Consider the following 25,822-nt stretch of genomic DNA (forward strand, 5'->3'; position numbering starts at 1 on the left):
CCTCATAGATATGCTCAGGAAGGATGCCATTTTCATTCGGATACCAATAGCTGAGCAAGCCTTCTAGGAACTGAAGCAGCGCCTTAGTGTCACACCAGTATTAGCCTTACCTAATTTTGCCAAATGCTTTGTGGTAGAAATTGGTGCCAGCGACCAAGGAATTGGAGCAGTCTTCATGCAAGATGTACATCATATAACTTTCCTTAGCAAAGCCTTATGTCAACGCAATCAGGGTTTGGCAACATATGAAAATGAGTGTTTAGCCATGATTCTTGTCGTTGACCATTAGAGAGCATATTTGCAACATGCTGAGTTCATAATCAGGACTAATCATCGTAGCTTAATCCATCTAACAAAGAAAAGAGTACAAACCCCAATATAACAATGTGCTCTTAACAAATTGATGGGGTTAAGCTTTCAAATCCAATATAAGCAAGGTCAATACAATAAAGTATTTGACGATGTAACCATTGGCTACTACCCAACATGATGTTGGACATTGGTGTTGTGGGGTCCAGATCATACCTAACTGGGGCATGGATTGATGCCAAGTCAGAGTTCAGCCATGACCACACCTTGGGGTAGATGTTGGTGTGCAGTGCCCTTTCTCCATTTAGCTTGTTCTCAGTGGATTCCTCCAAGTGGTCACGCACCGAATCGGCGGTGATCATTTGCGCAGGGCTTGAGATGATGGTGCCTCTTGACTTGCCAAGTGCAGGTGATGATGACTCAAGAAAGACCAATGAGTGGATTGTGAGCTCGATAGGGAGGAAGGCGGCATCGTGGTTAGTGTGGTAGACAACCCTCGACACTGAGGAGGTTGCTGAAGGGGTGGAACAAAACTCCTCGAAGACCAAGTCAAGCTTTATGGAGGCATGGTCGACATCGAGCTTCACATTTTCCATAGTCCAAATTGTTGACTTTGATGATTTTGGACCTTTTCCTTGCACATCCTTAATATTGAACTGACAACAACCATCATATATGCAGCGACCATGCAGGGGCCCTCGAGCTCTACCTTCCTCGTGATCTGACTAAAATGGCACTAAAGCTTCAACACAACCTTCCTTGCGAACCACATGATTCTAGCCCTTAGCACCATAAGAGTCAAAGACCTGATGAAGTACCTCCTCTATCACAGGATAAAAGACATTAAAAATAGAGACATTTAGGATGCTTCCAGTGGTTAGTTCAGGTTGATTCTTGCATCTGAAGAATTCTTCAAACACCTGGCGCACACCACTCACTTTTGTAACTTCTATTGGCACATACCTGACATCAAGCACAAAACAACCATCATAGATACATCAGCCACGCAAAGTTTCCAGAGCTCACGTAGAATCATGATGTGAACAATATTTCACAATGACCACAATATCAACTCCATGAATTATTTCCATGGTCTCCACGGCACCATACGGATTAAAAACTTTATGAAGCACTGCATCAGACATAGGATAGCAAACCCGACAAATCATGACCTTGAGAGTGAGATTTGGAGCAATCTCAAGCTACATTCCATGTTCTGTTATTCCATTGGACAAGTGGTGGGCACTTCTCAGGACCCCGACATCGGGTTCCCCTGTGCCTTCTGTATCAGTCCCTAGATCAAGTAGTTGATGCGCAAAGAATTCTCCAAAATGATATCAAATACATACTTTGAATAAAATAAAGTAAAATAATTACCTGAAAAAACTAAAAGCTGGTCTTATGGATAAGGATCCATAGCAAACCAGCCAGGCAGAAGAGCCTACAGCGGAGCGGAGCGCAACAACGGCGCAACCCAAAGCCACAAGCAACTTGGGTGCAGACGCGACCTTAGACTTCTTCACTTTAATTTCAACTGGGTTGAGGTTGATCTTCATCTTAACAATCTGAAAGCAACAAGACTGTGTACAGAAGGTACTCAACAAGTCATAATATTACTTCAAAGAGGTTGAATAGATGAATAAGGGAGGTAACCAAGGATAAAAGCTATAGGGCTATAGTTTGGGTGCATAGCCAGTTTTTTATGCAATGTGAATTAAAATGTAACACTTAGTTTAAACCAGTTGAACCAAAACCAGGTTTGATTGATAAAGGTTGTTGGTCCTGAAGGAAAGCTATCCGTTCCCCGCAGTTCCCATCTTTTAGCTGGTTGACACCTAGTCCAACCAGATTCAACGGCACACAACCGGCTTTCTCCAAAACACAGGCACACTGCCCATTCAAATACCAAAGAGGTACACACACCATAAAACTGATCATTGTGAGTTTGTAACTTTCACATGTCCATGACCGTGGACACGGCTATTCGAATAGGTTTACACTCTGTAGAGGTTGTACAACTTTACTCACACGATATGCTCAGCCTACAACTGTTGCAAGCAGAGGAGCGAATCATAACGAGTTTCTGTACCCATCGATCATGTTTCCATGAGGTAACCACCCACGGGGATTTACTTACCAGAGGCCTAAAGCTCCACCCTCCTTTTGAAAATGGCTCGAATCCGGCCAATTCAATATCACCAGCCGACTTTGATTTCCGCAAGTCTTTTCCTGACTCCTGTTGCACTACAACCTCCAAGGTGGGTACTGCAGCTAATGCGGTGTGAGACAAGTCCTACCCATACAGGACGTGTGGTTTCACAGGGTGGCTTAGCACGATCACAATTTATTCGATCCTTACATGACCGGGGCAAGCATCTTCAACATTGGCACTGATTATCATCTTAAGCTCTCAAGAGCATCCTTCCCAAAGGAATACCCACATGAGATAGCCTCCAACTTTCAGAGGACTACCCTGCTCACCCTCGCCAAAGCGATTTTCCTGGTTTTTCTTAACGCCAACACCATTTTCCCTTACTCATACCATCAAACACTTCAACACATTTCACTCATTTGCAAAGCATATGATCATAATAAAAGTGATTAAGTACTCTCTGAGGAGAGATCAAATGTCTTCAAAGAGAGCAACGTATCCAGCCCTAAGCATACTAGTTAGCAAGGGTTCATATATCCAATATCATTATATCAGGTATTGGGAGCAATCTAGGGTTATCATTTGAGTATTGCGAGTAGTGGTTGTAGTATGGCTCAGAAAATGGGTTATAACTAATACCAGAATTTTAAAGAGAAATCTTTATATATCATGCAAATATAACTACCATGTTTTTAGTTCGTCATGTTATTATATTGCAAACATGGGTTCAATATGATCAAGGAATTAGGATTTTCCTCGACGAGGGTCAATTCACGATTGGTCTTGTCATTCGAGCATCCCGGGTTCTTCATCATCGGCCTCGCTTTCAGTTCCTTCCTCGCGTTCTTACTTAGATTCTCGGCTCCGAACCTACGCAGATTTACAACGGAAAAGTGTACAACAACTAAGCAACGGAACATCAGAGCAAAACCAAGGAAAACACTAAAGCAAAAGAAGAACGATAGGGAAAGTAACAAAAGCTAACCTAGTGGGAAGACGATCGGCAACTCTAGCTAAGCGGAACTGATATACTGAGACTAGCGAGATTATCTAGTGAGGCTAGATTAAGTTGTTAACCTAGTTATTTTATTAACTTAAGAGGAAGCCTAAACAAGTTACTAACGACTAGGTGAGTGTTTAGTAGCTTCATTGCCGAAAAGCGCCAGTTAGGGTTTCTATGTGTAGGTGAGTGTATGAATATAGACATAAACGTATGTGGGATACTTACATTTATATGTATGTGAGCATGTATACATATATACTTAAGTATAACTCTAGGCGATTATATGTGCTTAAGTGTTGATTAAACATTCTAATCTATAGCACTAAACTAAAGGTATCTAGTAATTAATCTTAATTACCTAGTGTTTCTTAATTGTCACTCTAATTAAGCAATAAACTATTGCTATGGCAAAAGCATATATATAATTGATTAACTAGGTTAAATTACTTCATTAATCTAGTTAATTATTAAAAGGTGTGTTAGTTAATTAATTACTAACATCCAACTATTCTATCATATTCTAATGACTGGCATTTATTTATTTAGCAGCTACACAGGTTAATCCTATTACATTAATTAAATCCAGATTAATCTATAACTTATAGCATGAAATGACAATCTACTCTAAACATTAAACTAAAAGATTAATCTATACTTAAGCTAGGTTAATACATGTGACTATACTGCGATTATAACCTAATCATGGTTATTGAATTATCTAAATTCAAGTTTAAATAAAGAAGATAAAACTAACTAGTTAAACGTCATAACACGAATTAAATATCTGATGAACAAATTAAATGAATTCCAAAAATTACCATAATTGGCAAAGAGATAGATTAAGATTTTAGACGAATATTGGTGAAAGAATCACCAAAATTGGAGTTAAAATGGAGGAGTTACGGATGTCGAAAGTTTTGATGGAAATAGAAATTCTGGAAAGAAATGGGCTATTGTTGTGCGAATTCGGTTCACGGAATTGGTGAACTAGAGGGGATTTGTGAGGGAGTTCACCGTGGACTGGAATATGTGGACATGGTCCGTGGCTTGGTGGACTTGTGGACCTGTGGGGTCCTTAGTGGGTGGTCCACCGTGGACCCGTGGCCATGGACCGGGGAGCTGGTTCGGTGGGGCCCATCAGTCGGTCTAAGAGAGAAAGGATAAGGGAGGGGGCGATATTTCCACCTGTGGCTCACAGAAGGAGAGAGGGAGAGGCGCACCGGGGGAGGTGGTGGTCGGCTGGAGAGATGGAGGCCGGAGGGCGATCGGGAAGAGAGAAGGGGTTGGGGAGCATAGGGGCGCCAGAGGAAGAGAGGGAGGTGGCGCCGGAGGAGAAAAGTGGCCAGCGGAGATGGAGGGATGGCTGGCTGGGGAGAAAGATGGAGCCAGCCAGAGAGAGAAAGGAGGTGCCGGAGGAGAGCGGGGAGCGGTCGGAGAGAAGAGCTCGGTGGCAGGTTTCTCGGGGTGGTGCAGCTCAGCGGCCTAAGGCCCGGTGCGGCGAGCGCGGGCCGAGCAAGGAGATGGCCGGTCGGAGATGGGTGCTCGGCGGCGAGCTCCATGTAGCCGGCGGGGTGGCACGGCATGGTTGAGCGATGCACGCATGAGTTGCGACTGAAAGACAAGCGCATGGCGGAGCTACGTGGTGTGACGCGGTGTGGCGCTCGGTCAGCGGTGCGGATGGCTATGGCTGGGCGGCGGTGCGAGCCGAGCAGAGGGAGGCCGACTCGACATGCTGGCTGGAACGGTGCACGTGGGAACGGTTGCGTGGACCGGGATGGCGCACGTGCGGGCGAGACGGTGGCCTCGATCAAGCATGACAGTGCAGAGGACCGCGCTAGCAGGGAGGACGGGCGCGGCTATCCGTAGTGGGGGAGAGGGACAAGGAGTGGCACGAGGAGATGGGCTCACCTAGGATGGCCGATGCTCATGGCAGCGGTGAAGCTCGAGTGGATGACGCTTCAGCAGTAGCGCGGTGCGACGGTAGCACGCACGTTGACACAGAAAGGATGGCGGCACAATGACAATATGCACGAAGGTAGCACGAATGTCGGAGCGGCGTAGAGGAGTTATGGTCTCGGGATGGTGGTTCACAGCTGGTCAGCGTGTTGGAGCATGCTCGTGGCCGTGCTGGGCGTATGTGCTCATGTGTATGTATGTGGCGTGGGGGATGGCTTGCAGGTGAAGAAACGGGAGGAGGAGAAGAAGTTGGATTTGGTTTGCTCTGGTGAAAGATCAGGGAGATGAGAGAGATGATGAGAGTGAGAGAGAGAGTAGACCATGGGTTGCTGCTCTGGGAAAGATCTGAGAGATGAGAGAGATGATGGCCAGTGTGAATGTGAGAGAAAGTGGCGGCAAGGACTTTTGGGTCCGGAGAAAGATCAGCGGAGGAGTGTGACAGAGAGCTCAAAGAGATGAGATAATAGAGAGATCTTTAGGGGAGAGAGAGATGACACAGAGATGTGAAAGAGAGCATTTGAATTGTAATTGAATTTGTCATAATTCAAATTGAATAATTTGAATTGGATCGGATTTGGATGATTCAAATTGGTTTTGAATTAGGAATTGATCTTGGAATGAATAAATCAAATGTATGGCTTGGATTCGAATTGATTTAGAATGAGGTTTTGAAATACGAGATTCGAACTTGAACCAAGATTTGAACCGACTAAATTGAGTTGTGAAGCGATTGAACCGGAAGGATTATATTATAACTCGAATAATTTGAACCACATTCGAATATGAAAACTACGAAGATTTGGTTGAAACTGGATTTGGGATATTTGGGATTGAATTCAAATAGGAGTATTTGAATTTGGATCTAAATTTGGATTCAACATTAATCCTAATAAGAGTAATTAGATTTTGGATTTGGATTTGAGATTGCTTCAACAAGAATAATTGAACTTGGATTTGAAATGGAGTTTGGTATTAATTCAAATATGGGTATTTGAATTATGAATAATATTTGAACTGGAAGCATCGGGATTTGGATTAGGAAATGCTAAGAAGAACTAAAATGGATTCGAATTTGAGAGAACTTCAAATTCTAATCGCCACATAAAGAATCACATAAACAATTAAACCAAAATGCATATGATCAATTTATTACAAATTTAGAGTGAATTTTTGCTATTTTTTAAAATGCTAAAACTCAGAGTGTTACAACACCCTTCCCATGGGCATTGTCCTTGCCCAAATCTGTCCAGCGCTCTCACCAACTGCCACCACAAGTCTACCACACCATCTCCTTGCTAGCATCCCCACGAATTGATGGCTTTGATGCCATTTGTCATGAACCTGATCAATCAAACACCTATTCACACCGAACAAGAGAGAATGTATTGCCGAAATCACATGGGATACAAGTATTTCATGGTGACTAGGAATAGCAACTAGACTAAGGAAGAAGGGAGAGATTGGGATCGGAGAATTGGATTTGGGGGAGAGGTAGCACATGGGAGGAAGAGAGCTGATGCTGTGGCGTTCTGTTCGTAGTTCTTCGATGGCTTGCGCAGTTGATGCATAACTTCCTTTGTAGTCTGACCTTCACAGTTGCATGGGCCTAAAGCCGATCCACAAATCTAGCCTGACATCCCACCCCGAAGACGACCAACATCCATGACATATAGCATCAAGAGCAATGCATTTCAAGTTTTAAAAAAGCAATATATTTAAAGTTAAAAAAGGAATGTGCACGGGTAAGGTTTCTCCCTCACGCACCATGCACCAGGAGGTTGGGGCCCACAAAGACCGGGAAAAAAGAGAGCAACCACTCTTTTTCCTTGTTTCTGGCTTCCCACTTGCTTCCTCCTCCTTCCCCTTTCTTCTTCCTCACTTCACCTTTCGATGCAACGTTCTCCTTAGCTCGTCTCAGCCGACCAACTATACATTTTTGTTTTAAAATTTATATTTTGAGTTAAAATGACATAGTTACATGTTTGAAGTGCCAATTTGCTTGAGTTCAATGTTGATTTCTTGAGTTCAAAGTTGAATTTCCAATTTTGAAAACTCATGATTATGCATAGGGTTTCTCTTTTGACTGAGTTCAAAGTTGGAATTTAGGTATGAAAAGGAAAATTGCTCAAAGTTAAAGTTTATTCGAGTTTCTTTGTATACCAATGAAAACCTGTTCAATCTCTGAGTTTACATATCCTCGTATTTGTAAAAATAGCTACATATATTTTTGACGTCATACTAGTCTAGAAACTAAAAGTTGTACTTTTTTTTCTAGAAATTGAAAGTGGTGGAAATCGCGTGTAACCTTGCGTTCTCACGGGTGCGTGAAATAGAACCCGAGAAACAGAGCTATGTGCCTTGGCGAACCAAAATAATTGCTGAAGCCCACTGACCGGCCACTGCCTGTAACCAGCCAGCCGTTGGCTTTCAAAATCGCCGAAGCGGCATGCGCACCCGTCTCGCGGACGCCCCAGATCCACCGGTTCCGCTGGGAACCGACATCCTTACCGGCTTCTCTCTCACTCCCCTCCGTGCTCTCTCCTCCCTCCCGTTGTCTTCCAAAATTTAAAACCTCCCAAGCGAAGCGAAGAAAAAAGACAATTTTTTCCATTAAAAAAGTAGAGAGCCGCTCCCTTTGGCCTGCGCGATTGGAGATTTTGGGAGAAGGCGGCAGTGGCGGCGGCCGGATCGGGGTGGCGGCGCGGTTTGGTCGCCGCTGTAGCGGATGCGCAGCGGCGGGCTCGCCGGGGAGGTGAGGCCTCTTGTCTTCCTCGACTGCCTCGATCTGATTGTTCTGATTCTGGATCCCACCGACGGCACGGCGCCCCTCTGCCTTCTTTCCCAACCCGACGGCAGAGGGTCTGATTCCTTCGCTGTTAGATCCGCGTTGAGATTCCTGCGTGTGTGTAATGTCTGCGGGTTCAGCTGGCCGCCGGACTTGCCGCTGTCTGAGGTGGGGGGTGGCAGGGGTGACGAGGTTGGGGAAAAGAAATGGCTTTTCCATGGTGCGCTAGAGGAAGCGGCTGAGACGACGGGTTTCTCGTAGCAATTGGGGGTGGGGTGGGTTGCGCGATGGAGATGGCCGTGGGGGAACTGGGAGAGGGAGGAGGTCTGGAGGTGGGAAAATTTCCACAAGTTTTTTTGGGGTTGTTATCGAGTAGTAGATATGTACGTGATGTGTTCTTGTACCCAGATTTGTTTCTCATTACAGTCTAACTGCATATGTTGTCCTTTGCAAAATCATGATGCTTCACCATATATCATTTAAATTACTATTTCTAGTTTAAATTATTTGAATTTCTCTTTTTTTCCCATGGCAGTCTATGACCACTTCTTCTGTGGAAACAATTCCTTAAAGACCTCACTGGTGTTTGACATTGTGCTGATACTTTTTGCACCCTTCCCTTGCTTCTACTGTAGTGGGGATTGAGTTCAGTCTTCACTCGCAATGACAAGTGAAAAGGGAGGGACTTCGAAGGGCACTGAGGCTTCATCTCATACTGCTCCTCCTAATGGAGGAGTCGGCAGCGAACCACAAAAGGGACGGTTGTTGAATGGGTAAAACGTCCATCAACTTAGAAACATTGATCATGTTTTACAATATTCATATGCCAGCTTATACATGTATATCTGCGTCTTTGTACTTTAGGAGGACAACCGGTCCAGCACGTCGCTCAACAAAGGGGAATTGGACCCCGGAAGAGGTAAAGTTTGGCAGACTTTATGAATATATTTGTTAGTCTGCACTTGCCATTAAACATCTGGAATAATGAGTTAAAGAACCTATCTGAGATAATCTCGAGTAATGTGGTGCTAAACGCCTGTTCTTTATAATCGTTGTTTCTATCTCTACATACCTCAGATTGAGATCTTGATACAGATAAATAAATTAACTTTTTACAAGATATTTAATTGATGATAGGTAGGCATTATTGTACTTACTGAACGCTTGCTGTATTGATTTTCGTGTCTAACAAACCTTGTGGAGTGCAATAATATTCGTTACTGCTTTTTATGCTATCTGGCTAATGTCAAAAAGATTTTGCTTGGACGTGTGTACGAGTGCATTTAAAGATTTATTTGATGCCAACACCTATTGCAACATATGATGCAAAGTTCTCTTACATGGATGCTTAAAGCGAGAATATAATAAGATTGCCAAACTCCTACATAAAAGTGCTCTCCTCCAATGCAAGCAACTATTTTTGGGTGCTTCAGTGGTTGCATATCAATTAGTAGGAGCTTGGAGGTAGCTATGTGCATAAGCACTTGTTTAACACCTGGTGTCTGCTCAAGTATCGTGCTAAAAGCACCTTATCTGTCCTACATGGCAAGAAAAAGCGTTATTTTTTATGCTAAGCAGAGCTCCACTCTATTGGTTGAAGTAGAAAACGAAGAAAACAGGCTTTCGCTGGAGATGGCATAATATGCAGTAGATTATATTTTGTATATCTATTGGTGTAGTCTGATGACCGGCATCTATGCTACTCAAATGTAGGATGAAATACTTCGCAAGGCTGTTGAGACTTACAATGGGAAAAGTTGGAAAAAGATAGGTACTTTCTTTAACTGATGCAACAACAAGAAAATTGTTCAGTTATTCTATTTGCAACTACTCATATGTTGCTGTAACCTATGCTGCTCTATAACTATGTTTTCTTTTTCTCAATCTGTGTACTATGAGCTGTAGATTTCTTTTTGAAGTATCACATATCCAAATGTAAGTTGACCATCTAAATGAGTTGTTTTACTTGACTGCTAACACGCTTCTTGCAGCTTGCTTGCAAGTTGCATTCTATGTCCATATCAGTAATCATGGATGTTGTATTATGGTGTATTGTTTCTTTGCTTTTGTTACTTGTGTTATTTCATTTTGTGGTAGTTCAACTTACAATGAACACCATGCTAAGGTAAGCTCTTTTGTTAGAGCACTAAAGAAAACTTGAAAATAAATTGTGAAGCCATTACAATTTTGCAAAATTGAAACAAACTTATATTTTGTGACAGATAAGATGAATTTGAAGCGAACGATAGTTTTATTTTTTGACAATGATTTTTTTTTTTTACATTCCCTCCTTAATTTATGACTTGTCCTATACTACTCTACTTGCATTTCCTTAAATAAGTGAGTTTTGTGCATTGACTTTTATATGATTGTGATTATAGATGATTTTGTGATATTTATTAAGTTAATTTGATTCCTTAGCTAAAAGAGCTTGCATGTTAACACTAAATGAAGGGTTAGTGCTAGATACGCCCCTCTTGTATAGTGTTTATAGTGTAATATCTGCACCTTGTGATATATTGTTTCAGATGCTGATAGATTTTATACATACTACATATGGTATTTGACTTTGTTGTTGTGTTGTGTTGCTAAATTTCACAACTGATATACTTCAAAAGATTGACATCAACTACACAATATTCTTTGAATCTGGTGGTACTTTCATTTCAGCTCATGTCAGTGACAGTACTGTATAGCATGCATATTTACTCATTATAGTTTCACTCAACTATCATGCTTCTATCTCGTTGTTTTCTCTTTTTGTTTTTTGGGTCAATGAGAATCTTACTCGCATTTATCGGAAGATGTCACTTGACGGGCTACCTTCTTTCCAGCTGAATGTTTCCCTGGTAGGACCGATGTTCAATGCTTGCATAGATGGCAGAAAGTTTTGAACCCTGAACTGGTCAAAGGGCCTTGGTCCAAAGAAGTAAGCTCTACAGGTTTTTTTTTCATTTTGGGTTTGTTTCATTTTTTTGAAAAGAATATTAACTGCACCATCCTAGGGTATTATTACTGAATTACATTACATGCCCGATTATTCTTTTATTATTCTCTTTTTTTTTTCAGGAAGATGAAATCATTATTCAGATGGTAAATAAGCTTGGGCCGAAGAAATGGTCAACCATCGCCCAAGCTTTGCCTGGACGTATTGGAAAGCAATGCCGTGAAAGGTATGGCATGGAAAATACCTGTAATATATCAGCTCCAAAATTAATAATGCAAGTGTTGGAGCAATATTTGTTTATTTCTTTATATTTTGGCTTATGTAAGATTGGAATCATTTTCACTAGAGTCCTCGCTGACTAGGAAATTTTCCTTGTGCAAAGTTTATAAATACAATAGTAATTTAGTCTCTTTATGTCTACATGATCCTAGTCCACTTATAATGATAATAAGTATGTGGATATATTCTGAGAATAGTAACAAATGAAATATATTTGGTGGCCAACATACTAATCTACTAGGGTATAGGGTACTAACAGTCTCAACGACATAGGAGGTGTTTTTTGGTCAATTATCCCTGCAAATTACATGTCAATTAGTTCAAGAAAAAGTGTATGTTGGCACACCATGAATAGAATGCCTAGAATTTATTTATTTTAGTGTGCATTCTATGTAGGGGCATATGTAGTGCGAACTGATACTTACCTACAATCATGCAAATCACTTCGATTTGGACACAAAGATTGATATGATATGTTTATTCAGGTGGCACAATCATCTTAATCCCGGGATCAATAAGGAGGCTTGGACGCAAGAAGAGGAAATTAGGCTCATTCATGCTCATCAAACTTACGGAAACAAATGGGCTGAACTGACAAAATTTTTACCAGGAAGGTAACACTTTTTTTCTCACCTTAGTAAAATTGAAAATGAAATTTCATTTAAAGAATAAAGAAAAGTAGATAATGTCATTGAGAAAAGTCGTATGCTTTATGAATTATGATAATTTATTGCAGTTTGACATATATTTTGCAATGTAACAGCCTGATATATTTTTGAAATACTAATTAACAAGTGCATCATTAACTCGGCCTGTTAGAGAGCATTGACCTGTTTTAGGCTCCAGAGAATTGAAACGAGTAAATTTCTATTTCCTTATCAGGACAGACAATGCCATAAAAAATCATTGGCACAGCTCAGTGAAGAAGAAAGTTGATTCATACAGAGCATCTGGTTTACTGGCTCAATTCCAGGGCCTAACTCCTGTTGAATACCCTGCTGGTAGTTTAAATGTTGATTCTTCATCTGCAATGACCCAGCAAAATAGTGAAGACAGTAGTTTCAATGTTGTTCGGGAGGTAGAAGATTCAACAGAGTTAAGTCAATCATCAATTGCCAAGGTTTCTTGCTCTCAAGAGGAGCAAACTGATGCGGCTTTAGGCTCTCATTTGCAAGTACATTTCCATGATAAAGGAGCACATGAATCTTACTCTTTGTGTCAGGAAGCATGTTACACTAATGCCAACAATGTTGGTTCTGCTTTACCTGAGATGCATAACCAGTTATCCACATCTGATATTGATCAAGATAAACACATGCAGCAGGAGTTTTCGCAGGGAATGGATTTGCACCTTGAGATAGATGAAGTGCCAAATAATTCTGCATTGACAGGTAGTCAGGTATCCAATGAGCTTGCAGGTCAATTTCAGTACACCCAGACTATATGTAATTCAAAAAATCATGAAAGATCTTTGATACCATATGCTGTAACACCAGGTGTTCCCATCCCTGTGTTACCTAGTGTTACTGGATATGAGCATGACATAAATATGATGCGTGAAGTGGTCATCAATAATGAGAAGTATCTCCAGTCTGAACAGTGGCAGGACATTTCCTTTCAAAATCTTGTTTCTGCTCCAGATCCTGTCAGTGCTAATTCTTTCTCTAGTCTAAATTACCAATCAGGTGCATATTCATCTGATGCTGCGAACAATTTTTCAGCACAACTTTATCCACTGCAGACATTGAACTCGTCAAGCATGATGGGCCCTGTATGTTATCAAAGCTCTGTACCATCAGTACCAGCAACCTTCATGTGTTCAGATGGTGCTTGTAATACATCTGATGTTAACTTTGAGACAATTGACTTGCCTGTTTGTCACCAAGATTTGGAGATTAACACTTACCACAATGCTTCAAGTGATCCTGATCAACCTTCCTATGTTAGCAGCGAAGATGATAGACATGAGACTTCTGAACCAATGGGCAACATACCAGAATCTGAAAAGAAACAGCTGACTGATGTTGAACAATCATGTTCAGAACCTATCGCCGCCAATATTGGAATAGACACATCATCAAATCATGGTGAAACTGCAGTAGGCAAAAAGGAGGACGCAGAAGCTTTATGCTATGAACCCCCTTGCTTTCCAAGTTTCGAAGTTCCATTTGTTAGCTGCGATCTTGTAGCTTCCAGTGATCTCCCAGAATATAGCCCTCTTGGCATTCGAGAGTTGATGAAGTCATCCATAAACTTCACTCCAGTAAGATTGTGGAGCTCCCCTGCTCGTGATGGGAGTCCTGATGCTGTGCTAAAGAGTGCTGCAAAAAGTTTTGAATGCACCCCATCAATAATGAAAAAACGGCCGAGAGACCTCTCATCTCCTAGTCCTGATGTAAGAACTGAAAAGAAAATGAGCACTGGAAAGGGTAATGGGATTTCAGGCACGTCCTCTACAAGAATTGAGACTTCTTGCCTGGATGCCACTGGAGATGAACCAGTTGGTTTTGTTTCACCTTCAGAAAGAACTGCATTGCGGGAAATGAAACTCAACCTTTCTCATGAAAACAACAAAAATCTGAAAGAAACCACTTATCAGGAAGATAATGTAGGAAATGCAAAGGGAAACCATTTGGCAAAAGGGAAGAGATGTTCCACTATGGACAAGGATTCCACTTACAATTCAGTGAGTACTGTTTTCATTCTACTAATTCTTCATTTGTACTGAACACCATTATATTTAAGGATAAAAGCATGATAAACCTATGGCCTAGATATTGCTGATCAGTAGCATGGACAGTGGTAAAATCATGTTACTGAAATGCTGGGTACCAGGGAAAATACAGAACTAACATGTCATATAAGTCCTATGGTAGGATTTCGATGGTAGCATGAAGACTGGCAAATAGTTCAGTAATTAATAAAATTTCTACACTGAAGTGCACTTAACTTGTTAACTTGAAGTATAATTTGCAATTTTGCATCTGTATATATGTTTCCTGATTTTGTTCTTATATATGGTTTAATGCAGCATTCTGCAGGGATTCTTACTCAGAGCAACGTCGACAATCTTAATATACCTGGGCATGGTCCAAATCATGAAAATCAGAAACTAAATATGAGTGCAAAGGCTTTGTCTAACTCTAAAGATATAATATATTCTAGATCAAAACCAGCAGAACTCGTTGTTGAGAAATCTTCACCATGCATTAGTGCAGATTATGAGTACGTGAATCTGTAAGTTGGACGCTCCCCTATGATTTGCTTCCTAAGCAATGTTTGTCTGTTAGAAATTAAGATTCCATGGAAGTTCTATAATAGCAGGGTTGATACTCAGTAGCAATAAATTTAGTGGTTATCATATGCTGCTCCAATTATTTGTAATTCTCTTCACAAATCTTGAAGTGGCACTGTTAATACTGGAGTAGTGGGTACATGCAAATCAAACAATCAATGTTCTTTAAAAAATTGTGTTCATTCTTTGGGAGCCCACAATATACAAAATGCATTGAGTTGTCAGAATATTTGTGAACTCGATTAGAGCCATAGCTCTGTGCAACCTGGTGTAAGTTGAGTTTTTCACTGCTTTATTTATGAAAACTCAAATCACGATCACCTTATGGTTGAGCCTATGTTAGTCATGGTGGTCCTCCAGATTTTTTCACGCTGGCTTGATCCTCTCGAATTTCACAATCTTCATTTCAAAATTAAAACCCAATATATGAGATTAACGTAATGATTGTAATCCATTCAATCACTGGTATTTAGTATTTGCAAGCTATTGATCCTAGATGCAGAAAAATATATTATTTGATCATTAACAATCCTGTAATAATGTCAATTATCAAAATAATATGAGTAAAATTTGCAGTTTTGCATCGATATAATCATGATCCTAAATAGCTGTTCTTGTCAGATTGGCTGATACCCCAGGTATTAAAAGAGGCTTAGAATCTCCGTCAGCATGGAAGTCCCCTTTGTTCACACCATTCCAGGTAACTCTATTTCCTTCTGGGATGTTAGGAGGACGGGATTGGTTTGGAAATTTTTAATCTGATCTAAATCCTAAGGATTCAATCCATATCAACTTAGTTTATTCTTTTGGTAGGCAAGACATTCAATTGTATTAACTCGTCTCCGGATTTATTTTTTGGTAATTTGTATTTATGGGTTGTCTATGCCTCAGAGAAAGGACCTTGTTGCTTTCTGGAGTTCTAACCGTGTGCTTGTAAGTTGCATTGTCACATTAATTTGACTGCTCCATTTCCTTTTGTTCTTTCAGGACGCGTTCTTCATGAGCCCAGCAGGCAGAGCTTTCGATGCCTTAGGATTGGTGAAGCAGATTAATGAGGAGAGTGCTGCTGCTCTGGAGGAAGCGCATGAGGTTCTGGCAAGTGGGAGTGCACGGAACCAATATAGCAAGCAAAACTCTGACAAGGAAAACATAAATACTACTTCCAAGAATGAACTTGAAACAAGCAAGCTGCCATCCAAAGTCATGGTATTTAAGCTTCCCTAGTGCTACATACGGTGATTACTATTTTTTACGGTTTCTAAATCAGAATTTCCAGAAGATACTATTGCTAATGCCTGATTCCTTTGAGCTTCCTCAAACTGATATCTTCAAAAACTTCTATGCTGTTGGACAGATCAGAGCATAGAAATAACTGAGTGACATAGGGAGAAATCTATATACCCCCCTCCCCACATATACACCACCCGAATACTTGCGCTTTGTCAGTTCCTCCAAGTCTCCGATACATATACACGAAACTGAGAAATAGGGAAGTGGAAAAATGATTGGTTCTCGAATGAACTAGAGAGCATCGAAGTGACTGAATCAAAAAGTGCTGAATTTGAGTGTTACATTCTATTCTAGAACTTAACTTCAATTTTTATTCTGCAGGCAGAAGCTCGGGTTCTTGATTTCAATGAATGTTCCACACCAGTGAGGAAGAAGGACGATACGAAAGTGGACAGCACTTTAGGAGGATCCGCAAGCTCCCCGGTTGCTTCGTCCTATCTCCGAATGAATGTCCGGTAGCCTTTCGAGGGAGACTGTTGAGGAATGCTTCCTTCAACGCGTGATCAGTATGTACATGAATGTTGTTCCCATTAATTATATACCCTTTTTTTTGTCCCTTATGATATATACACATTCCTCTTATCCCCTTATTCTATTTAGTATGTACTTTGTCACCTTAAATGTCTATTCTAGAAGGCAACATATTTTGTAGTGTTGAAACTCAGTCATGTATCATTTAAATTAACTTATATCTTAAGCGTACATATTTAATGTTCTGAGTATGTTATGAAATCTTCTTCACTTTGTTGTCTTGGCACTCAAGCAAAGCTGTGGCAACGGGCAACCCTAGGGGATAGGGTGCCTGCTCACCTAACGGAGAGTTAGGCGATTGGAACACACATATCAAAGAACAAATCATATCGCATGAAATTAAACAAATGTACCCTATATAACAGCAGACTTGGGAAATTGCTGGTACCTGGTAGTAAGGATTTGACAAGGTTGGCAAAGGGAAATATGGCTGGCAGCTGGCTGTCTCCAAAGGTTGGCAGCAACGAATATGCTTCATATATCCCCTGAACTAGGCTATTTTCCAAGATGTAGAAAGATCTTGTGTAATTTTGGCTCCATTTTTCTTTGTGATTATGAGAAAGATGCGCACACACCTCTACGCAAGTGTGTCTCCTTACGCACACCGTGTGGGAGGGGAGTGGTGTCTCTTAGGGAGGCCGTGTGGGCGGAGTGGCTGTTTGTAGGATGGAAATAACTAGATTATTTTTGTCCTCAAAGTCTAATCTTGTGGCTACTTTAAGAGTTCTAAAGTCGTGTCTTTATATGCTACATGGATAGGGATGTAGTGACATTAAAATCTTCAAAAGATTTACATTCCTAGATGGCAATTACGTTATAGTGAATTTAATAGCATAATAGTAGTTCAGAATATAAAAGAGTCTACATGATCGTAGACTAAATAGTAGTCCACAACATAAAAGTAGCATAAGTGCAACTCATTACAACCTCAAAGTGAGGGTGACGAGCCAACTGCTTCAACAACCTTCCTTGTAATGTCACACATACCTATGATCACCTTGAAGTGGTACATGCAATGAGAGGAAGAATCACCCAATTCGTTGTCCCAATAAAACTCATCAATGACCAAAGGATCATAGTTTTTGCCTAGTTTCTCAAACTTAATTTGAAACCTAGCTAGTTTTCATTTTTATGTTTGTGTAAAACAAAGACAATCATTCAATCTCTTGAGTTGCAACTGGCAAGAAAAGCAAACAAATGATTAAATAACTTGCCAAAATTAATAAACAAGTAAGGTACAAATTGTGTAGATGAAAGTAAACACAAAAAATTACAAATTGACCCACAATTTCGAAGGTACTCCAATTTCACTCACAATTGGATGATAAAGCACCAAGATTAACAATACGCTTAAGAGTCCTTTTGTAGGTCAATGGCTCGACTAGGGGTGGATTAACGACTGGTTTGGCTGGTTAATGCTTGGTTCTCACTTCCATAATGAGCTAGCTCACCTCGGTTCATTAAGACTAACGAGTTGAAATGGGAGCTCGGCTTGGTTCATTAAGAAGCTCAAGCTAGTTCATTTGGCTCACAAGCCGAACATGGTTCAACTTTAATTCCAAGAGTGCATGTGAGATTAAGAATTTTGACAATGTTCAAATACACTGACAACATTTAAAATATAACCCATAACAATATTTTGAAAAATTACCAACATGGGTTAATAAATAAAAAAGAACATAGATGTTTCGGGACTCAACATAGTTTTTGCAAATACTAAGCTTGGTTCATGGGTTGGATGAAAAGTTGGACATGACCAAACATAATAATATCAATGTGCTTTGAACTCGAAGTTTGAGAATCTTATATTTATTGAGCCTAACAAGCTAATCGAGTAGCTCGTGAGCAGCTCACGAGGTGGCTCATTAAGAAAACGAGCTAGGAAAGAAGCTTGCCTTTGTTTGTTTAAAAAACAGAGTTGAGCTAATCCTGTGAACAAGCTAGCCCAGGTCGCGAGCCTCGAGCTTTGTTGTTAGTCTTAGGGTCGACCACCATATGTACACGTACCACCAATCAACTAGAATGGAAAATACACACATTCTAGGAGTTAGGAAAGAAATAAACAACAATTACTAGGGCTTGCTAACGTAGTGTTTTTAATTGCCGTTTTATTTGAAAAAACATCTTAGTTTCCATTATGGTCAACTTCTACCAAATTTGAAAGCACATCATCAATGAAGCAACACCTAGCTCCCCAACAAAGACACCATCTCCACTCTTTCGGATAGAAAAGAATTTTCCCTATGTTCAAATAGAGTGTTGCACAATACAATGGATGATCCCTTCGTTTTACCTATGTCGCTTGATAGCTTCTGTATTCTTCTTGAGAAAACTTTTCTTTTTTTGATACCCAAGCTTAACTTAATTTTCTCCTTTGCATGAGCCACTAGTGCTGCAATCTTCGACATTGCATAATTGTCATCACCATCAACCACCATAGCACAATAAGGAATGGGGCTAAAGCTCTTAGGTGATCTTTAATTGAAATACATAACTCTTCAAAAGAGGACAATATCTTTCACATTATTGTCATTTCGATTTTCTAATTTGGAAAATCACATGTTCATTTCCTTCTTATGAACAGAAAAATACAATGACTCAAAGAAGTTCCTACCATGAACTTTGTACCGCTCACATTACTTAGAACAACTAGGAAAGTAAGAACTTTTCTTTTATATGAACTGGAACTTCATATGCTTTGATGTGGGACGGGTAGAATGCACTGCATACTATGTTAAAGTTGGAAATAAGTGAATGATATTAAAATTATGAACTTGTTATGGATAGAAGGTTTGAGACAAGTCAAAGGAATAGAAATAAAGAAGGTCTTGGATCTGCCTGGATCCGCAACCAAATCAAATTCAGTTGAACCTACAGCTGACTGAGATATGCATGTTACTATTCCTAGTTAGATTCTATTTCCTAATATATGTCAGAGTCCTAGTTATCTAGGTATCTATACTCCTATAAAATGCACGAGTTATGGTAGATCTGATATATCTCCACTGTATATCTGAGTTGATCAAACGATCACTGTGCAAAGTTGAACTATGTTCATCCTTCCAAAAATACATATAATCTCTCATTATTTGTCTTCCATACCTAGAAGTCAAATATTTGTCTTTCATACATTCCACAAATACATTCTATCCCATATTATTTGCCTTTCATACCTAGCCATCTAATATTTATCATCCACACATTCACCGTTGGGTTTCTCCAAAAAGTGCGCCGTCTTACACACTTCGTCTACAACACCATATTTCTCCAAAAGGTGCGCTGCCACTCGCACTTCGTCTACAACACCAGCTTTTTGAAGACGGTGTGCTGCCACCCGCACGCCACCTCCACAGTCATCTACCATGGAGGTCACCTCCGTCGTACTATCTTTATACTAAGGTACTATACGGGAATTATTTTTATCCCCTCACAAATCAGTTATCATCTTGATCCTCCTCACAGACGGCCAACTCTGCATGATACGGTACCCTCCACCCTCCTGTCTAGGTACTCGTTATTCTCGTCCCTTCTGAAATTACATGATCGTATTGTGAATTTCATGTATACAAATCTCTCTTTTATTATGCTATATCCTTTTACTTATTTGGATTGCTATATCCTAAATTGATTCCACGTGTGTGAAATATGTGTGAGTTGCTAGTTTAGGGTTAAGGTTTAGTCAGGTGCCTAAACTATAAATGCTACTGAAGGGTCTTAGTTTTTGGTAAAGTAATATTTCAGAAAAGGGATTTTCCCCCATCAAATTGGATTCAATCAAAGCCTCAAATCACTCGGGAGGAGCTGGCGATGGGTGATCTGTCCCTATCATGTATTTGTTATTTCTCTCTCTGATCACCATATTATTTTGTGTCAGAGATGCTCACTCTAGCCGCCTAATTCGCTCTTGCCCTCGCCTGTCCCGTTTCGCTCCACTCGAGCAGGTCACCCGCCATCAACTCCGCTATTGCCTTGCTCTACACTACCCGCCACAAATTACATTGCCTGTAGCCGCTCTCCACCTGTCGGAGGGTTAACTCCTATTGCAGGGATCCGGAGGGATCCCTTTTTGAGATTCGGCCGAGGGGATGATTCTGAATATGTTTGCGGGAGAAATAAATGGGCGTAAATGCGATGGCAGGTGGGGTGGAATGTTCTAATGCAGAAAGAAGTAAATGCATTGGAGGTTTTAGACAGGTTCGGGCGGCACTGAGCGTAATACCCTACTCCTGTGTGGATGCTATAAATGCCCTGAGAATGTCTCTCAGGAATGTTACTGGTTACAAGAATGTTTGTCTATCCTAGAGCTTCGGGCTCCTTGTTCTTCGGTGGTCTAAGCTTCTATGCTAGTACTGAGAGTTCTTCGAGTCTTGGCGTCTGTGCTCTCCAGAACCTCTCCTTGTCCGTGCCCGCCGGCTCTCTTAAATACCCGCCGGCGGTAGCGTACCCCGAAAGGGAGGGCACGAGTTCCAAGGCGCCATAAATGGAAAAGCGATCATTATGGGCTGCTGCGCGAAGTGACGGCGGGGTTGAAAACACACCCCCCACCCGGTCTCGGTCGTCATGATGGCGCTGGCAACGAGCGCCGTGGAGAGGGCCCACCGGGCAGCCGCAGAGCAGCCCGACGTGCCCGCCCGGTCTTGTTCGCCTGACACAGCAGGGCGGCAGGCAGGGCGCCTTGGGCCTTGCGATGCTATCCCGATGCGCGCCGGATGACGCGGGATGGGACCCGTGTATTAAATGTCCCCACGCCCTTCTGCCATAATGTGGCAGGGACTGACACCGAGCATGGCAGGAGCAGTTGGAGGCGACAGGCCACGCGCTCTCTTAAATACGGCATCGGGCCTTTCACTGGCTGACACCTCACCGCTGGACCCCTGTGGGGGCCACCGACGAAGGACTTCTTGGGCCGTCGGGGAACCGAGTGCTCGGGGGTCACTGTTCACATCCCCGAGCACTCTCTCTCTTGGTCCTCGGGGAACCGAGTGCTCGGGAGCCACTGTTCACGTCCTCGAGCACTCTTTCCCGGAATTGACTGTTCGGATCCTCGGGGGACCGAGTGCTCGGGGGTCGCTGTTCGCAGCCCCGAGCACTCTCTCCCGGAACTACCTTCATTGGGTCCTCGGGGTACTCGGGTGCTCAGGGGCCGCTGTTCGCGGCCTCGAGCACACCCTTCCCGATACTCGGCTTTTCTGGTCGTCAGGAGACTTGGGTGCTCGGGGCCACTGTTCATGACACTTGATCTTCGCATATCATCGGGGAACTCAGGTACTCGGGGACCACTGTTCATGGCCCGAAGCGCCCTCTCCCGGGACTTAGTCTTTTCGTACTCGGGAGGGCGCCGCGTGGCAGATTGCTAACCTGGCCTCGGGATTCGGGGACCCCTGGTTCCTGATTCACCGACACCACCAAAATCAGCCCCCCACCCTAACAATCAATTTTCGCTACCACCAACCCCGCCTTACACCATAGTTGATGAAGCCACAACTAAAGTCCATAGTGGATATGACCAAAAACATGGAACTGCTAATCAGGAATATGGATCTCCAAGAAGCCAGACAATATGCATGGGAAAAAAGTGGCAGCAAAACTGATCCAAATTATTGGCATCGTTGTTCGGCCTATCATCCTCAATCGAAAGGTATATCAACATCGTATGGCCAATTTGTCTTCTCCATCATGGGCGATGTTTTCACCTTACTGTGCCACCTCCACTTCACCATGCTTCCTCCAACATGTGTAGCTCTTTGTGAATCCCCCTTTTGATCAAGTATCCTTGGACTTGCGATGATTTCATCCACATCTCTCTATTACCACAATAAATGCATGGACAATACATATGTTCCTTTTCATTCTTCACCATATCCTCCTCGGCAGCTCTTTTTGAATACCTTAATGCCATCTTGGTACTCTTGTAAATGACTTTGCTCAATGTACATCCAGCTTTGGCCCATCTACATGATACATCCGCCATGAGAATGCAAGCTAACTAACAAACTAGATCAAAATTGAGCTAAATCTATAAAATCGAATAAGCTAGCAACCTAACATTAATTCATCAAGGCTATCCACAATGAGAAATTAGTGAGAAATTGAACAAAAATTGCAACAACCATCTGCATGAAACCCTAGATTCATTCAAATTAAAATCGGATCTACAACCAAATAATTAATTACCACTTATTTTGAAACACAAAGAAGGGGATCTACCAAATCTAATCTAAAATTTGAAGTTTGTTTGACCATACTGCTCCTTTGTCTGAAACAAAACATGGGGGGCCAAAATGTTCGTAACCCGGCTCAAAAAAACACGCTCAAAGAGGCCCGATGATGCTTACTGGGCGGTCCTAGGCAGAGGGCAGCACGTCCAAAACATCCTGGACCTATAATAAATGTATTTCTTCACATGTAAAAGTGATCGGGGGCCTGACCCAAGCCTAGCTCAAAAATTTCAGACCTGATGCCTGCACATGGGCAGGTCTGGACATAGGTTTTAGGCCCAAAGAAAATAGGGCTTTTTGCCAGCCCGGCCCATGGTTTCCTCAGGTCTATGTAGTGAAGTGGCATTTGTCCCATACAGCTCCAGAATAGAACTATTTATGTTAATACCCCAGATGGCTCTATATTAGTACATCTAATATAGATATGTACTTCAATGTACTCTAAATGGCTATAACAGAAACTCTATTATAACCATTTCTGTACATTCAATGTACTCTATGGATAGAGGAATACATAAAGTTGAACATAATAAAATAAGAAATTAAAAGATTTTGTTGAAATTGTTCGTTTCGAAATTTCCCAAAAAGATAATTATAGGTTCTTCTCTCCATCGGAACAATAGGGACGTTATGCTTATTACTAAACTTTTTAAAGAGATAAAATAGAACCAAGGTCTATCTTTTTATTATAAGAGGTTGAATCGATCATCAGAAGAAGAATTAGGCCAAAAATTAGGATACATTTTGGGAAAATGAAACTTACATGGAAGAGAAGTAAGAAATGCTTTCATAAAAATTCATGTAGAATCGAGAATGAAGTTTCATTCTGTACATGCTAGATAATAAATTAGTAACTGCATCCAATCTTCGAAAAAGTCCCGATTGTTTCGATTTTTGGAATGAGATATTTACGGAATCATCATGAATAGGATCAAACCTTATTCCATGCTATTTTCATAAGATTCCTCTTTCTTATTCTTAAGCAAGCCCCCGAGAGGGCTTAGTTGATCATGATTTCTGTTTTCTCCATGCCGTCAAGTAGCAGGAGAGGGAGACGCTGCGGCGCTTTATTCAGCGCTTCAGCCAGGTCCGCAACACCATCCCGCGGATAACCCCCCACGCTGTCATTGTCACTTTCCGGCAGGGCGTCCGCGACGAGCGGATGCTCGAGAATCTGGGCACGCACGAGGTCGAGACCACCGTGGAACTTTTCGCGCTGGTCGACAAGTGCGCTAAGGTGGCGAAAGCTCGGGCTTGGCACGTTCCGCGCCCTGAGCACCCCGTCGCCGATCAACCAGGTCCTTCCCGCTCCGACAGGCGGGAAAAGAAAAAGAGAAGGAGGCACGAGGCTGTCCCCGTCGAGCCAGCCCAGGGCCCCGCCCGTGGGCCCGCCCAGGAGCTCGATCGTCGGCAAGCACGCAGGGCGACTGCCAACAGACAGCCTGCGCCCGCGAGAGCCCCGGCCTGAGCCCCTCCTAGGGCTCCAGCTCCCGCAAGGGCTCCGGCTCCCTCAAGGGCTCCGGTTCCCGCCAGGGCTCCCGCTCCAGCAAGTGCCCCCACTCCTGCGAGGCCCGAGCCAGGGAAGTAGTGCCCGATCCACCAGACCAGATGGCATGACCTCACGGAGTGCCACACGGTCAAGGGCCTTGTCGAGCAGCGCCAAAGGGACCGCGACGAGCTCCGCGGGGGTGGCGACGATGAAGCCGCCCCTAACAACACAGAACTCGGCTTCCAGGAGCCTGAGCACACCGTCGCCTTCATCGACGGAGGCGCCTACATGCCCTCCTCCCGTCGCAGTGTCAAAACCATGCGGCGTGAGGTGTGCTCGGTGACCCCGAGTGAAGAGGCCGCGAGGCCTCTGAAGTGGTCGGATGCACTGATCACGTTCAGCTTGGCCGACCATACTGCAGGTGTGGGGCGACTACCCCTGGTAGTGTCCCCTACCATCTGCAACGTGAAGGTCAGCAGGGTGCTGATCGACGGAGGAGTAGGACTTAACCTCCTCTCCAAGGAGGCTTTCGAGAAGCTGCAGGTGCCCTCCAGGCGCCTAAAGCCGTCGCTCCCGTTTTACGGGGTGACGCCCGGGCACTCCCTGCCCCTCGGGCAGGTCGAGTTGCCCGTGACATTCGGGAGTCGGGACAACTTCCGGACGGAGAACGTCATCTTCGATGTCGTGGAGCTCCCCCTCCTCTACAACGCCATCCTCGGGCGTCCGGAGCTTGCTCGGTTCATGGTGGTTACGCACTACGCGTACCTCACGATCAAGATGCCAGGCCCAGCGGGCCCCATCTCTGTGTCCGTCGAGACCAGCAGCGCCGTCTCCTGCGCCGAGCAGTTATACTCGGCCTTGGTCTCAGCCTAAGCCGAGGTCGAAGGTTATCCAGGGGGCCCGGGACCCTCTACATCCAAACCCCGACTCGCTGTCGATGCCTCTGTTCCTACGAAGGAGTACTCGGCCTTGGTCTCAGCCTGAGCCGAGGTCGAAGGTTATCCAGGGGGCCCGGGACCCTCTACATCCAAACCCCGACTCGCTGTCGATGCCTCTGTTCCTACGAAGGAGGTGGTGGTGGGCGAAGGCGCCACCCAGGTCGTCCGAATCGGCGGTGACTTGGGCGGCAAATAGGAAAGCGCGCTCGTCGCCTTCCTCCGGGCTAACATCAACGTGTTTGCATGGCAGCCGTCTGATATGCACAGGATCCCTAGGGAGGTGATTGAGCACCACCTGGCTGTGCGTCCGGACGCACGCCCGATGAAGCAGAAGGTTCGGCGGCAGGGACCCGAGCGCCAGGAGTTCATCTGGGAGCAGGTCAGCAAGCTCCTTGAGATCGAATTTATCTGAGAGGTCCTCCACCCTGAGTGGCTGGTAAACCCAGTTATCATCCTGAAGGCCAACGGCAAGCTCCACATGTGCGTGGACTACACCGATCTAAACAAGGCTTGCCCCAAAGATCCCTTTTCTTTGCCCCACATAGATGAAATTGTAGATGCAACCGCGGGATGTGATCTTTTGTGTTTTTTAGATGCAATCTCTGGTTATCACCAGATTCGCATGGCCGT

The 25,822-nt window shown here is 43.0% G+C and overlaps 1 protein-coding gene across 1 annotated transcript; it reads left to right on the top strand.

The window, feature by feature from the left end:
* The first annotated feature begins 7,845 nt into the window (after nucleotides 1-7,845).
* Nucleotides 7,846-16,713, top strand: LOC133885882 (transcription factor MYB3R-4-like). Its single transcript, XM_062325649.1, has 12 exons — nucleotides 7,846-8,172; nucleotides 8,841-8,978; nucleotides 9,070-9,124; nucleotides 9,919-9,976; nucleotides 11,040-11,134; nucleotides 11,275-11,378; nucleotides 11,917-12,045; nucleotides 12,314-14,117; nucleotides 14,463-14,668; nucleotides 15,348-15,426; nucleotides 15,714-15,932; nucleotides 16,338-16,713. Exons 2-12 carry the CDS (start codon nucleotides 8,869-8,871, stop codon nucleotides 16,473-16,475), a joined length of 2,997 nt encoding a protein of 998 aa, XP_062181633.1. The 5' UTR covers nucleotides 7,846-8,172; nucleotides 8,841-8,868; the 3' UTR covers nucleotides 16,476-16,713.
* The last annotated feature ends 9,109 nt before the right edge of the window (nucleotides 16,714-25,822 follow it).

The sequence above is a fragment of the Phragmites australis genome, chromosome 11, assembly GCF_958298935.1.
Source record: "Phragmites australis chromosome 11, lpPhrAust1.1, whole genome shotgun sequence".
NCBI classification, from domain to species: Eukaryota; Viridiplantae; Streptophyta; class Magnoliopsida; order Poales; family Poaceae; genus Phragmites; species Phragmites australis.

Bases quoted from the DNA above. Each gene is read 5' to 3' on its own strand.
- LOC133885882 (XM_062325649.1), top strand. From the start codon at position 8,869: ATGACAAGTGAAAAGGGAGGGACTTCGAAGGGCACTGAGGCTTCATCT. The intron at 14,669-15,347 runs GTAAGTTGGACG...TGTTCTTGTCAG, and splicing joins GATTATGAGTACGTGAATCT to ATTGGCTGATACCCCAGGTA. The intron at 15,933-16,337 runs GTATTTAAGCTT...TTTATTCTGCAG, and splicing joins AGCTGCCATCCAAAGTCATG to GCAGAAGCTCGGGTTCTTGA.